Raw genomic sequence first — 15552 nt, forward strand, 5'->3', positions numbered from 1 at the left:
CTGCCTCTGCCTCCCAAGTGCTGGGATTAAAGACGTGTGCCAACACTGCCTGGCAAGGCATTTCTTGAAATGCCCAATGCTGGGCTGGCAGCAGGGATTAACCTGAAACAAACCATTAGTGGTACCTAAAAAGCTATTAATAGCATGTGTGTGCAGATTCCTTTCTATAATATCAGGTACAAATGTGCCCTGATAATACAGATGTATGTGTCTCTATCCATCTCTTCTGCCCACTGTAAGTCTGGAGGAGGTTCTTGTGTTTGATGAATTCAGACATGACTGTGGAGGGCTCTTACTTCCATTTTGTCTCTATGGCCACAGTGGTCATACATGACATTGATGTTTGGTGATTGTTTATGCTTAACAGAATACATGATTTAGCTGATAACTCTAGGCCAGATGCTGTCAGAACTACCAAGGGTTAGCTGCAAGCACCAGTCTAGTCTCTGGCTATGCAGGATAATGGGATTTATTAATTGTTAACAATCAACTATCAAAACTCTTTGCTGATAAGTTTTATTTCTTGAAAATTTATTGGCATTATTCTTTAGGCTAATGAGTTCCTATGGTTTTGGTGAATAGTTATTTTTTCCATTGCTTTGATAAAAACACCATGACCAATGCAACTCATAGGAGAGTTATCTGGGCTCACAGTTTCAGGACTAGAGTCCTTGATGGCAAAGTACAAGGCATGACACCTGAAGCTGGAAGCTAAGAGCTCACAGCCCAATGTAGAGAATGTAACCTGAGAATGGTGCACAGCTTTGAAACCTCAAAGCCTGCCCCATAGCTCTTTCATCAAGGTTAAATTAATTACCTGAGACTACAGGAGACATTTATCATTAAAACCACAATGACAATAATAGCAATTTACTGCTCCCCCATCCCTGTTTTGAAGAGTGACTATAGCCCAGGCATGTCTTGAACTGGTGACAATGTACCTGCCTCAGCCTCCTGAGGGTTGGGATTATAGGTGTGAAACCCCACATAGAGAGCCGGAATTGTTGTGAAGAAAGAGTTAAGTGATAACGTTAAAGTTTGAAGAATTCCATTTTGTTTTCTCAAGAAGATCTATGTGGGTGAAGGGAGTGGGCAGACACAAACCTTTCTTAACTACCCAACACAAATGTCACTTCTCAGGCAGAATGCAACAAGACTAAGGGCCAACCTGTTCACTTTTGACTGGCTAAGGAATTAAATAGCTACTGTGAATTTCAGAAACTTCAAAAGACCTCTGTCTACCTCATCTTTAGAAACATTAAGCTGGAGTTCGAGCACATATGTAGCCCGGATGGGTATGCATGGTGCCAGCCTCTTTATAAAGGACTTGCTAAAATCGGGAAGGCATTCTCAGTTCTAACTCCACAGTCTGATTCAACACACATTTATGAGATTCATTCATATTCTATTTTATTTTTAATTCACAAGTAGTGTTGCATTGAATATTCCAATTTGCCCACTCTCCCACAGACAGACATCTGGGCTCCTTGAGAGTTTTGCTATCCTGAGTACACTTGTAATGAGCAGTTTACACAAGTCTCTTTGCAGACATAGGGCTTTATTTCTCTAGGTGAACACAAGATGGGGATCTGATGTGTCAAAGGGTAGACACGTGTTTGCTTTACAAGGAACCAACAGGGCTGTACTTTCTGCACCATTGTAGTTTCAGTTGCTCAAGAAAATAGCCAAGCTGAGATGATGAAGGATTTGTAAGGCCAAAACTCTGTGCCTAATGAATGTAGCTCTGAGACAGTGAAAGACCCTTTCCTCACAGGCAGAAGAATAGCCATGTGGGAAGTATCTGTAGGGAAAAGGAAGCACATTAGGTAGCAACAATATGTGAATATCTGACAAATCTTTGTCTCTGTTTTTAAAAATTCCAATGATATAGTCAACCATCTCCTTGGTAGCTTTTAAATATACCCCCCACTTTTCTTCAGCAGGGAGTGATGGGGCTTCTTTTAGTGATGAGTAGAAACTGCAAGAAACAACCCCTATTTCTTTCCAGCCTTTGTTTCTTTTCTTCCATGCATCATACAGACACAACTCCTAAAGTCCTTTTCGCTTCCATTGATCTCCGGCTTTAGACTTGTTAGCATGGTTTGAAACTTCCCTCCAAAACTCCCGTTGAAATTTGCCGCTGCAACAGTATGCATGCAACATTACCAAGAGGGGGGGTCCTTTAAGAGGTGAGTAGGCCATTGGATTTCCACCCCCTGGAACAAATTGCTGCCACAAAAGTAGGTTCCTGATAAAAACAATAGACTGTTTTCAGTGCTTTTACCCTTCCACTTAGCTGACACTGAATATTCACTTTCCAAAGCCTCCAGAACCAGATAAACTTGTTCATAATTTAATGTCTGTAATATTGTTATAGCAGCAGAAGCGTCTACGACGACTAAGTTTCCCTACCTTCTCCCCTGTGAAAGCTAAGCTGTCCACATCAGCGAATCCGTTACATCCCTGTAATTTAAGAGTTCTACCGATCAACTTGCAAGCTTACTTTTCCACCTTGGCCACCAAAGTCAGGCCAGACTGGTGTCAACAACAGTACCATTGAGCTTGGAGCCTGGAATGTTGGATTACCCAGTGTTTGAGAAACTACTTTCCAGCGTGTATACCTGGTCTGATACAAGCTTTCATCCTGCAATTGCGTGCAAAGGCAGCAGTATGCAACAGGTGCCCAGACAAATGAGAACAATCAGTGTTGTCTCACAACTAACAGGCCCTTACTGGATTGTCACCCATCACCCAAGGGCGGCGCTTCTGTCTGTCTCTCTGGCCCCTCAGGCGGAACAGGTTCTTCGCTTCCCAACTGGCCTCAGTTTCCGAGTCTGGGCTGATGGTGGGGTGGGAAGTGAAGGGGAAGAGCCAAGCTGCGCCTGGCCAATGGCAGCTCTTGAACTTACACCTCCAGACGTCAGCACGGCCGTGGAAACGGATGTCACACAGCTGGCTCGGAAGCGTCTCCATCCGCCTCTGGAGAGGGGCGAGGGGCGTGCGACTCGAGGCGTCCAGGCAACCTACTCACGGGAGGGGCGCGCGCCCCCGAGGTCCCACCTCTCCCCTGCGCTCCCGCCCTGGGTGAGCCCCCGCGCGCCCTCGCGGCCGGCTCCGCCCCCTCCCGGAGCGGGCGGCGCGCTCCCGCGGCGACGGGCCGTGTCGCGGGCGAGCGGGCGGGCGAGCGGGCGCGCGCGCGGCCGGCCGAGCCGCAGTTAAAATGGTCCGAGTCGGGCCGGCTTTGCCCCCGCCGCGGCGCTGACGGACCGAACCGGCTGGCTTAGCCGGCAGACTCGCTCCCTCCCTCGCGTCCCCACAGCTCGCGCCCGTCCTTCGCCCGGCTCCCGGGGCAAAGCATGTAGCCCGCGTCGGGCACCCGGGCGGTCCGCAGCTGACGCCCACCCCCGCCGTCGCGTGTGCCGGGTGCGCGGCGCGGGCGACCCAGCCAGCGGCCTGCCCCGCCGCCGGAGCCCGCCCCTCGGGCCTCCCTCTCCCGCCCCGTCCCGGTCGCCCTCCTCGGGGCCTTCTATATGGGCCACCTTCTCTCGAAGGAGCCGCGTAACTGCCCGAGCCAGAAGAGGCCTCGCTGCTGCAGCTGGTGTCGCCGCCGGCGCCCTCTCCTCAGACTGCCCCGCCGGACTCCGGCCAAGGCGTCCCCGCAGCCCGCGGCGCCCCGGAGCCGGGACTGCTTCTTTCGCGGGCCCTGCATGCTCTGCTTCATCGTGCACAGCCCTGGCGCGCCCGCCCCCGCCGGCCTAGAGGAGGAGCCGCCACTCTCGCCGCCGCCGCGGGACGGGGCCTACGCCGCCGTCTCCTCGCAGCACCTGGCACGGCGCTACGCGGCCCTGGCCGCCGAGGACTGCGCCGCCGCCGCTCGCCGCTTCCTGCTGTCCTCGGCTGCCGCCTCGTCGCCCGCGTCCTGCTGCAAGGAGCTGGGGCTGGCTGCCGCCGCCGCCGCCTGGGAGCAGCAGGGCCGGAGCCTCTTCCTGGCCGGTGTGGGGCCCGTGCGCTTCCTGGGACCGCCGGCCGCCCTGCAGCTCTTCCGGGGACCGCCGGCGCCGCCGCAGGCCGAGCCCACCACGGTCCTCGAGATGGTTTGCAAGCGGAAGGGGGCCGGGGTCCCCGCCTGCACCCCCTGCAAGCAGCCCCGCTGCGGCGGCGGGGGCTGCGGCGGGGGCGGCGGCGGCGGGGGAGGGCCTGCGGGAGGAGGTGCCTCGCCGCCGCGGCCGCCTGATGCCGGCTGCTGCCAGGCCCCGGAGCAGCCCCCGCCGCCGCTCTGCCCCGCGCCCGCCTCTCCCGCCTCCGAGTGTGTCCCCATCGAGGCCGCCGCCGGGGACGCAGTCCGAGCCGGGGGCACCGCCCCCTTGTCTGCCCAACAGCAGCCTGAAAGCGGCGACGCGGACTGTCAGGAGCCCCACGAAAATCCCTGCGACTGTCACAGGGAGCCGCCCCCCGAAATCCCAGACATCAACCAACTGCCGCCGTCCATCCTGCTTAAGGTGGGTCTGGGCGAGAGGCGCAGGGATGCTCGGTTTCCCCCAACGCGGCTCTCCCGCCACCCCCTCCCCCCCATTTCTCTCTCCTCCCCCTGCGGGGGAGGGGGGGGGTTCCCCGGAAGGGGAGGCTGGGAAGCCAGTGGGGCCTGAGCTTTCAGCCTGGTGTTGAAGTAGGAAAACTTGGAGGCTGCTGAATGCCTCTTAGTAGCTTGGGTCTTATTCCTACGTCTCGGAGTACGTACATCGCATTAGCAACCCCCGTTATAGAAACTATTAGATTTCTGTGGGATAGACATGCATTCTTGAGCAATTTGTATAGAGTGGGCAACCACTTTGCATACTGGTGTTTAAAGAGTTTTCAAGTTTGATAGCTGCTAGTTAGTGACAGTAACTTCTAGTAAGCATTTACCATGACCAGCCACACGGTCCGAGCTTTCTCTATACATTTCTCCGGTAGATGCTGTGAGATAAGTCCTGTTAGTACGTACTGTATGCAAAACAAAGTGACATTTCAGTGTTTTGGGACAGAAGAGTTCTTTTCTCTTTCGAAGCTAGCATTCTAGATGAGCTTGAAGTGGTTGCACGGTTTGTTCAAGGTCATACCCATAAACTTAAGGACATAACTGGATCTTGAACTAGAGAGTTCTGGCAAGGACCCTGTTGTTTCTGCTGCTTTCCTTCCTTTTGTTTACCTTTGTATACTGACGTGGATTGCTACAAGTCAGAAGTCGTTTCCACCCCCACACCCCCTTAGGGGTTGGGTCAGTGAAGAGTTGAGTGCCCTGTGGGAACTTTGTGTCACTTTAAATTACCAAGGAAAGTTTCCAGTTTTGTCAGCGCTAAGGACAAACTTTGTGATGGAATTTGTATTAAGTCATTAACTTCTTTCCCTTCCTTGTTTTCTGCCTTTGTTAGCACACCTCTCTCTGGAGATAATAAATGTGAACTTGGTTTTTCAGTGTGGATGATATTTAAGTAAGACTAGCCAGAAATAACCTTCAGGAGAATTTGGCTCCTTGTATTTTTACTGAGGTAACTGTCATGAATTACAATTGTTACTGTCACTTCAGTGTACTTGATTTAATTAGACTATATTTATGCTTCTGTGTTTGGCTCTGTTTCACTGTGAACACTGTTCTTGTGAACAATACAGCAAAAGTGGGCAAGTTTTCCATTTCCTTGTGTCAAATTGTAATGATTTAATTATTATGTAGGTGTGTTTGTTGTAGGAGTAATTACTGTTTGTGTTCAGGAGATACATTTTAGAGCAGAGGAAACTTTCTCAAGTCCTTTAAATCTCAATGATATGGATAAATAAAGTATCAACAAACATTTGGTATAGAAGTTTTATTGCTGTCTTATTTGATAAGTCAGAGTGTAGAAGCAAACAAAGACAAACTGGGTACTTTTTTCGTTTTACCTTTATGTCATGAAGAAAAGGAGATTATTATCTTTTTTGGTTTATTGTAACAGGGTCTCACCGGGTAGCTCAAGGTCGCTTCTAAACTCTTTTTGCTCCTGTTGCTTCTGCATCTGGAGGGCTGGGATTCCAGGCCCACACTGTCATGATTATTAAGAACATTTTACATTTTAAATAAGCTGAAGAGACATTATTTTAACAAGGGAAATCCTAAAAGATAATTAGATTTTTTTTTTTTTTTTGGCCAAGAATTATTGAAAACTTGAATCAAGAGACATCTAGGAATTCAGGACCTGCTTGTTGTGTTGAAGTATTTAGACATGGTGTATAGATTCAGATTCTTTGTGCTAAAAGTGTGAATAAAGATTCTCAGTTTGAGTCTCAGGTCCTAGTGGTATTCCATATGCAGTGTGTTGGACTAGGATGACTTGGAGGGATTTTCAAGACTTGGGTCTGCCAACCCAAGTAGAACTTCTGAAACAGTGGAATGTGCATGGCTTGCTCCTTGCTCTGGGTCCTCCCCTAAACACACTGTAGTAGTTCAGAGTGAGTGAGTGAGAGAGTGGAGTCTGGGTTGAGGTTCTGGGTGACTGTGCCATGCTATGAGAAGATTCTGTTTGACATGAGGTTTAAGTCATGTTAGAGCCGCAGGAGAATGAGACTGTTCTGATGTGGGATGTTTCCTTTGGAGAAGAAACTTAGAAAACTATGACAACTTTTCTCCTCCCATTATTTGAAAGGTTATTGTATAGAGAGGCACAGACTCTATCTCCCACATTGAAAATATTCCTAGTGTGAACCTTCCCGAGAATGTGTTAGTAATGGTACTGCTGCTTCTGCTTCTCCTCCTCCTCCTTTGTAAATTTTTGAAAAGAAATGGAAACTAGGAGAAGAGTTTAGAAAAGAAATGTGATTTAAAGGAAGTTTTCTTTTTTGGGGGGTGGGGATCACCAAACCATGGTTAATAATTGAAATTAATTTTCTAGATCTGCTCCATCCAATCAGTGTTAGCCACTCGATACATGTGTCTACATTTACAGTGTGTAAGTAAAACATAAAATGTGGTTTTTCCGTTATAATAGCCAGATTTCAGAAATCCATAGTCACATGTCCTTAGTGCCTACTCTCCTGGACTATGCTGTGGAAGTTTCCTTCATTGCTGAAAGGGCCATGCATGCTTACCCCTCAATGCCCAGGGCGTAGACAGGTCCATGTGCTGTAATTGTGTGGCTAATGTGGTTTGGAAGTCTTTTGTTTGTGTTTTTGGTAGCATATAGTTTCTGTCATTTTAAGATACTGCTTAGTATCCCATAGTGTTATATTGCCTTCTGTTAAGAGATGTTTCCATTTTTGTCTTTGCTGCTAGAACAATGTTTACAAATGTGTATATACATGTGGTGATAACTTCAAGGACAGGTATCAAGGAAGTGGAATTTTGTGTTGAAAGAGTATATGCTTGGCAGTTTAGAAGCCTTGGTAACAATTAGTGCTCTCCTAGAAGTGGGACAACTTTCTTCAACTAGCAAGCATTGCTGGAGGTCGTAATTATGTGACGTAAGAAGAGGCCGGGCCATGGTAGCGCACGCCTTTGATCCCAGCACTTGGGAGGCAGAGGCAGGCGGATTTCTGAGTTCGAGGCCAGCCTGGTCTACAGAGTGAGTTCCAGAACAGCTGGAGCTACACAGAGAAACCCTGTCTCTTGGAAAAAAAAAAAAAAGAAGAAGAAGAGGAAATAAGTGAGGAAATAAGTGATTGGTGGGATCCTCTAATCACTCCCACCCCTTAGTAATACAGAATGAGAGAGAGAGAGAGAGAGAGAGAGACAGAGAGAGAGAGACAGACAGAGACAGACAGACAGACACAGAGAGAGACAGAGAGAAAGAGAGACAGAGACAGAGACAGAGAGAGAGAGAGAGAGAGAGAGAGAGAGAGAGAGAGAAAAGAAATGGGCCACTCCAAACATTTAGTGAATGATAAACCCTGTGCTGTATCCCAGCTGTGTGCTCATCTGTAGACGTCTTTTGAATATACTGTTCTGAGGACTTGAATACTCTCTTAGGGAGTCTATGAAAGGTATTCTTGAATGTGGGAAGTTGTTTGCTTGCTCCAGACAACTTGCAAACCATTGAACCAGAGGCTGATTTATAACTGGTATGGGACTATAGTGTGGTCTTTATAAGAAATCCGAGAAGCAGAGAATGGCTCTTCCAAGGTCAGCTCTGGGAATAGCAGTTTTCCCAAGTACTTAATAAACCTGTTAGGTCTTTGCTTACTGTATTGTTCTGAATCAAATACACTAGCATCAGATTTTGCTACTTGTTGCTTTTATAACTTGAAGCAGTTCTCTATACTGAAATCACAGCTATATGTGATTTATATGATGGAGCCACTGGGTAACAGGTTTTTTATGTATTTTCTCTTTGCACTAATGGCTACCTTGAGATAAACATTCAGTATGCTTAGAGTTTAGGTTGTTATCTTGCTCTGGGTGAGTAAGCCTGTTTCCTTCCAAAATGTAGTAAAGGAGAGAACTTGTCTGCAATCACCATTAGGAAGCCTTCTCTACAGTTCTTTTCACTCTGATATGTCAGATACAAAGCCTTCATTTTGGTAGGTTTGTTTCAAATGGGCTGCTTTAGTGGTCAAGTTAATTTCAGGAGAGAAATTTGCTGACAGTTAATTTTTGAGTAGAAAGCCTGGAAAATTTTAGGAAGGTAGGTTTACCTCACTTCCTTTCTAAGTGTACTAAGTGGTCTTAAGCTAATTAGACTACCAAAAAGTGCTGTGTGTTTACTTAAGAATTGTGTCAGTTGTTTTGTAGTGAAAGCTGTCAGACCTTGAGCTATCTCGGAGCTTCAGGTTATATAAAAGATGCTGGAGAGAAAGGGTGGTTAAGAACCACTTTAGATGAGCGTAATAGATTCTAGAGTTGGCCACCCTTCTGGGGTATCCTTCCCCTGGTTTACCACCTACATATTAAATTCCTTTTCACATCGATAAGCAAAACTAACCTAGATCTATGTGGATGCAGTCAGTGATGTGTGGGTCAAAAGTGCCATTTACTTTTTACTAGAGGGAAACTGGAGACGTACTGGTCAGACTTGTTCCATCGAGGTGCTGCTTGCTACCATGGGCATGCAGAGAGCAAGTTAGATCTTAAAACTGTAGAGTCATTGGGATAGCTCAGCCTGTAAAGGCGTTTACCATTGAGCCCGATGACCTGAGTTCAGTTTTTAGGGACAAACATGATGGAAGGAGAGAAAGGACTCCTGCAAGTTGTCCTACCTCCACAGATGTCTGTCTGTCTGTCTGTCTATCTGTCTCTCTGTCTCACACATACATACACACTCTTGTGCATGTACACACACAGTCTTGTGTATATGTGTGTATAATTGTGCACACACTCTAGTGCAGGTGCATATACATACTCTCCTATGCACACAAATAAATGGAATGTAAAAACAAAACATCCAGCTTTTAAAAAAAGTCACTCTAGAATTAAAAGACAAATACGGAGGAAGATTTATTTTTAGGAAACTGTTTATAAAAAGTGAGTTGTGGCATTCTGCAGCATCTAGGATGCTGTTCCTGGCCTGACCTATACAGGCCTAGCTCAGTGTAGGACAATACATTAAAGCCAGTTGTCAACTAAAAGCAGAGGACTTGGTAGACAGAAGTAAAAAGGAAAGTCATATAAAGTTGGCCTGAAGGTGTAGTGCCTCTTGGAGTTGTGGGAAAGGAGCCGGAAATGGAACAGGGAGACCTCAGAAGTGAGAGAGCCATGCAGGGATAATCTCTCCACACATCTGGGTTTGTTCCATGCAGGAAGGAATGGCCAAGGAAGATGGACAAATTGGCTAAGCTAATTATCCCAGTAATTGTAGCACTTGGGGGCAGAGCCTGGAGGATCAACAAGATCAAGACCTTATCTCATTTACACAACAAAAGACAACACTGGCTGCCTGGAACATCCACCTGTCTAACCTATACTCAGACTGAGGAGCAGGCTAGAGAGTTCCAAACAAACTTTCCAAGACACTGAAACAGCCATGCAGACACAGCAGTTTCCCAGGGAGAAGAGAACTACTGGAACAGACACTTGCACCGTAGTGATCAGATTCCAGAAGGAACAGGCAAGTTAAAAATAAAAAGACCCAGAAAGGTCCAGTTGTTCTGTGTTACCTGAAATACCTAGTTTCAAACAATTGTGAGACATGTAGAGAATATAAAGAATGTGAGTCTTACCGAGGGAGAAGAAAGCAGCTGAGTAAAACCGACTCTAAGAGGCTTCAAAGAATCCAAAAGGACTGTTGTAAATAGTGACAAACTGAGCGATGTAAATAACAGTAGGAAGTTCAGTGACTAGAGGAGCATATTGGCGCCTTGACTCAGCCTTTGTGAAACCTCAACAGGGAAGGGGAGGTTATACAAACTTACTCTTTCTGATGCTGCTGTGGATACGAATTGTTCAGTTTTTAGAATACTTACTGCTATTAAGAGTGCCTGCTTAATTAGCCAGCCTCTGTGACGAGAGAATTTTTTTTAAAGCATCTGCTTTATTTAAGTGCATTATATGTCCATGTAACACTTAACACGTGTGTGCAGGTCAGAAAAGGGTGTTACATTCTCTGGAGCTGTGAACTGAGGCCTGGTCCTCTGGAAGAGCAGCAAGTGCGCGTCCATCCCACCAGCCCCTTCCCCAACAGGCAGTTTCCCTTCTTTCCTTGCTGCCTTTTGCCTGGCCAGATGCTCCAGTGGGACATTGCGTAGGATGCAATGATAATGTGCATCCTTGGTTTGTTCCTGATCTCTGGGAAACATCTACCGACTCAAGTGTACGTACATCAGTTTATAGGTGGGGTGGAGTGATGTAGATCTCACTTTTAAGTTGAAAAGTACTCTTTTATTCGGACTGTAGACTGTTTTAATCAAGAAATGGTGTGGGGCTTAAGTAAATGCCTTTTCTTGAATCAGTTGGGACTCTTTTTTTTTTTTTTAATCTTTGATTTTATTGTTCTGGTGTGTTATATGTGTTTTTTATTATTATTTATTTTTATTTTTAATTTTTAATATTTTTTTTTTTTATGTATTGGCCCACTCTTAGAATAAAACTCATTTGTCCATGGTCCATATGATCTTTTTACTGTTTATGGCTTTAGTTTTTATTTATTTATTTTATGTGTATGGGTGTTTTGTCTGCATGCATGTCTATTTATGCGGATGCATGGCATGCCTGGAGCTCTCAGAGGCCCTGGGACTGGAGGTATAGATGGCTGGGAGCTGCCATGCTGGTGTTGGGAATTGAAACTGAGTCCACTGGAAGAGCAACAGCTCTTCACAGTTGAACCACTCATTAGTCCCTAGTTTGTTAATTTTTAAAGAGATTTTTTTTACACCTATATTCATGATGGGCCTTAGTCTGTACATTTTCCTGGAAGTCTTTGCTGGTCTTTGGTTTGACTTCAATATCGTGATAGTGCTGGCCTCACAGGATAAGATAGAAGGCGTTCTGATATTCCAAAATTTATGGAAGAATCTAAGAGTTTAAATCACTCTTGAACCCAGTATCTCTGAAGTCTATAGTTATTATAACTATAAAGTCCTATATTATCAATAGATAACAGGTATCTCAGAACCTACAAAGCAAGCAGTAGGCTCTAAATGGTTAAGTTTCTCTCTCTGGCTACCTTGAAGGCAGTTGTATTTGTAACAATTTTGAGTTCATCCTGAGTGACTTGAGCTAACTCTCAGTGAAGAAGGGACGATGGAGAGACTCCTCTGTTTGTAGCTCTGACCTGCTCTTTCATCTGTCTATATTTGTACTGACATTTTCATTTCAGTTATGGTGTAACTCAGCCTCAGAATTTCCTTCTGTTTTTGTAATTTCTATCTTTTATTGGTATTCTCTGCTTGACGAGACATCTTTGTTTGGCTTTGCGAACCTTAGTTCTTTCTTTTTTGTTTTTGCCGGCCTGAGCCTTGAACCCCAGGCTACATGTGTACCGGGCCAGTGTTCTGCCACTGAGGCCCATCCCATGGTCTCCTTTTTTCTCCAGCTTTTTTTAAACCTTCATTGTTGATTTATTGTGTTTGTCTAGGAAGTCTGCTATCTTAGGCTTTATGTGCAGTTTCCAATGACTTTTTCTTGTTAATGGACTTTCTCATTCTGTCTCTCCTTTGTGCATACGTGTTTTATCTCATAGCATATATTTGATTGTGTGTCATAATTAAACTTGGCAGTTTGAGTGTTCCAGAATGGCCGTCTGGGGAATTAGATTTTTCTCTTTAGGATACATTTTTGCTGCTTGTGCAAGCCAAGTTTGTCATTGGCTATTCCAAAGCTTGAAGTTACTGCTCCATGCTGTGTGTAGCCTGAGGGCTCTGCTTAGGTTACTCATTCCGGAGTCATGTGACACAGATTGCCTTAATGCTGGAAATTGGCCGCCTTTTTTCCTTGGTTAATATGAACCACTTATTAGTTTATGAAATTTTAATAGAATTGATGTTGACAGTCTTATCAGTCTTTGGGAGCAAATATACTTTTGGATTGAACTTTTCTATCATTTTTGCTAACTGTCTCATTCTTCTGATTAACCCTTTATCAGGAAGATATCACAGGAATATTGGAAATAATTGTAAATTGAAGGAAATGAAAGCCAATACAGGAATGATTATGGGATATTGCTGAAGCAGAGTGGAAGGAATTTACAGCTTTAAGTGCATGTGTGTTATAAAGTGGGTTTCATGAACTTAGCCTGGGGCAAGGCAAATCTGCTGCCAGGTTTTATAAAGTTTTATTGGCACACAGCCTTGCAAAAAAAATGTGTGTACTAGGCTGTGTGCCAATAAAACTTTTCTTTTGTGGTTTGAAAGATGGAGTTTCTGCCAGAGATGTAGAACTGGGCTGCTGTGTAGTTTTGTGTGACTTGGATTGCTTTCGTGATGAATTTTGTTTTAAATACTGACTCCACAGGACTCAGTTTTTTGGGCCACAGAGTTCTCTCTGGTTCTGTGGCTTAGAAACATGTTCCCTTTGGAGTTTTAAGATTCTGCATAGCTGTCATGTTGCAGCTCTGCCACACAGGCAGCGTTGGGACTGAGCAGTAGGGTAGAGGAGAAGAGTGTCGAGCAGGAGAGTGAACGTTCTTCTGGTGGAGGCATGTTTTTTTGGTCCTCTCTCTGGAAAGATGATGGTCTGTTCAGTATTTGTTGTGTCTGCTGTGCAGGTCTCCGCTTTCATTTCCCAGCAGGAGACCAACGAAACAAGCAGAAACGCAGTTTCTGGCCGTTCTTCGTATTTTTGGCTTCCCTCCACATTCCACCCATTATTAAATTGTAGCTCTTGAGGCGGTTGTTCTTACTATTTTGTCGGTAGGTTCTGCTAAATCTCGTGCTTCTGAATAACCATTCATCAAGGAAGACGGTGCAGAAATATTGGAACTATTGTGCCTTGGAGGAAATGAAACCAATACAGAAAATATTATGGGTACAACAAAAGCGGATTAGAGGGAACTCAGCTTGTCTATAGGTCTTGCATCTGAGCAGTGCAGGCATGGCCTTACCCCATCTTTATGGGGATTGGAGCCACATCCATTAGGCATTTCTTATGCATACTCTGTACTTCCTGTTATACCCTCTGTGGAACAGGAAACACTTGTAATTTTCCCCAGGCTCAAGGTTTAAAGCAGTAGCTTAAAGACCAACGACTCTTGGTTGTGAAGAGGTAAGTTATTTTAAGACAGAGCAATGACAGAAATGATTTATAGACTTCTTACTGTTTCCGACTATAGTGTAGAAGCTGTACCTGGGCTTTACACTCTCACAGCCACCCTATTAGATCTAGGTACACAGAGGCTATGCAGTTTGGTAAGGCTGTGACTCAAGCCTGAAGACAAGGTAATTGCGTTAAAAGTATGTTCTCTCGAAAACTTTAACTTACATTTGTAGAAATTTTTGTGTATGAGCTAAAGTAGAAAATAGTAAAACAAACCCTTTGGATGTTGTTCACCAAGCTTCAACTATATTCTGCTTTTCTTATTTTAATGTTTCAATGTTTTAAAAAATTTCCAATGAAGAATGTAAAAGCAAATTTTAGATTATAATTTCTCATCAGCACTAGAATAAATATAAAGATAATAATAAGAATATCAATCATAATATAGAAAGTAAAATCTAACATCTGTTTGGTGTCCAGTTTTCTCTCGTTGTCTCGGAAGCGTTTCTCACAGTTGGTTCAGTTCAGTCTCTCAGTCTACCTACATACCATTACTTGATCACATGTCTCCACATCTTCAGAGATCTGCCTGGACCCCAACCCTGTCTTCAGTCTTTTCGTGATAGGATTTAAAGTTGTTGTTGTTGTTTTTTTCTGAGATGATCATTCTATTTATTCCAGTGATAAGTTTTTTTAAAGATTAAATATATTTATTTTACATACCAATATAGCCCCTTGTCCTTTCTGTACCCCCTCACAGCTCTCCCCATTTACCCCTCCCTTTCTTCTCTGAGAAGGGGGAGCCCAGCTCTGAGTATCCACCCGCCCCCACACATCAGGTCACTGCAGGACTAGGTTCATCCTCTTCCATTGAAGCCAGATAAAGGTGGCCCAGTTTGGGGAATGACATCCAATGGCAAGCCCCAGCGTCAGGGACAGCTTAAGTTAATATAAAATAGGTTTCACTTTGGAGTAGTGTCATTTTTATTTCAGTATTTAAGATTTATAATGTGTATTGGTATGGGATGATTTTAGATGTATAGAGAAAATACAGAGGTAGAGAGATCGCTCCACCCTGTACCCAATGTGTCCCCGTAACTTTATATTTGTTCCTGAGGTGCCCTTGCCAACTATGGCGCCAGCACTGCCGTACTCCTAGTGATTACAAACTGACCTCTTGTGATTTGATCAGTCTCGTCACTAATGTTCTTTTCTATTTTGTGTCCCGGAATCCAGGTCAGGATTTGCACTGGTAGTTAGTTGTTCTGTGTAATCTTTTCTGGACTAAAACTATTATATATTCCTGTTTTTTATGACCCTGAGCTTCTGGAATCTGCAGCAGGTGTTTTGTGGCTGTTCAGTATTGGATATATAGCTTTCAGAGTCGGACAGGGTATGCGTTTCTAGGGATAGGCCATGCGGGCTTTCTTCTGTCTCTTTCCTCCCTAGTCTTTTTCTTGTGCTGTAAGCAGAATCATTTTTCATTTGTTTTTGGCTTCTTCTTGTGATTTTTTTTTTTTTAAACACACGTTAGTATCATTCTGTTTTTCCCTTTCTACTAAAAGGTAATGTCAGTTTCTGTCCTTAGCCTGTGTCACCAAACTTTTTGTTCTGTAGGACAGTCTCTGAGTTTTTGGTGGTGTCCACTTGTATTCAATATAATTTAAGCCGTTAAGTTTTGTCATATTGCTGTGTCTTGGCAAATACCTAGTAAATCCATGATTCTTTTTGTAATTCACAGATATTTTCCAATTTGTCCCTGGATGAGCGCTGCCTTTCTGCATCGTTGGTTTGCAAGTACTGGCGTGACCTCTGTTTAGATTTCCAGTTTTGGAAGCAGCTGGACCTTAGTAGTCGTCAGCAGGTATGGAGTTGCATTCTATTAAAATCCTTACTTGATCCACTCAGTGGAAGAAAAATCT

General features: G+C 44.7%; 1 protein-coding gene and 1 long non-coding RNA gene across 6 annotated transcripts in view; one reads left to right on the top strand and one right to left on the bottom strand.

Moving 5' to 3' along the window:
• Positions 1-1539: 1539 nt before the first annotated feature.
• Positions 1540-3048, bottom strand: LOC143434807 (uncharacterized). Its single transcript, XR_013104569.1, has 2 exons — positions 2910-3048; positions 1540-2248 (listed from the first exon to the last, which is right to left on the bottom strand). It is a non-coding gene; the product is annotated as an uncharacterized LOC143434807 (long non-coding RNA).
• Positions 3049-3158: 110 nt separating this feature from the next.
• The window catches only part of Fbxl17 (F-box and leucine rich repeat protein 17), a 421711-nt gene continuing 409317 nt past the window's right edge, over positions 3159-15552 (top strand). For 2 of the 5 annotated variants that reach the window (XM_076914670.1, XM_076914671.1), the window contains exons 1-2: positions 3159-4499; positions 15372-15494. In XM_076914670.1, coding sequence (XP_076770785.1) covers positions 3531-4499; positions 15372-15494 — 1092 coding nt within the window. In that variant the 5' untranslated portion in view covers positions 3159-3530. The remainder of the gene's footprint in view (positions 4500-15371; positions 15495-15552) is intronic. The other 3 variants (XM_076914669.1, XM_076914672.1, XM_034521241.2) reach the window with 2 other exon arrangements.

This window comes from Arvicanthis niloticus, chromosome 17, assembly GCF_011762505.2.
Source record: "Arvicanthis niloticus isolate mArvNil1 chromosome 17, mArvNil1.pat.X, whole genome shotgun sequence".
Classification (NCBI taxonomy): Eukaryota; Metazoa; Chordata; class Mammalia; order Rodentia; family Muridae; genus Arvicanthis; species Arvicanthis niloticus.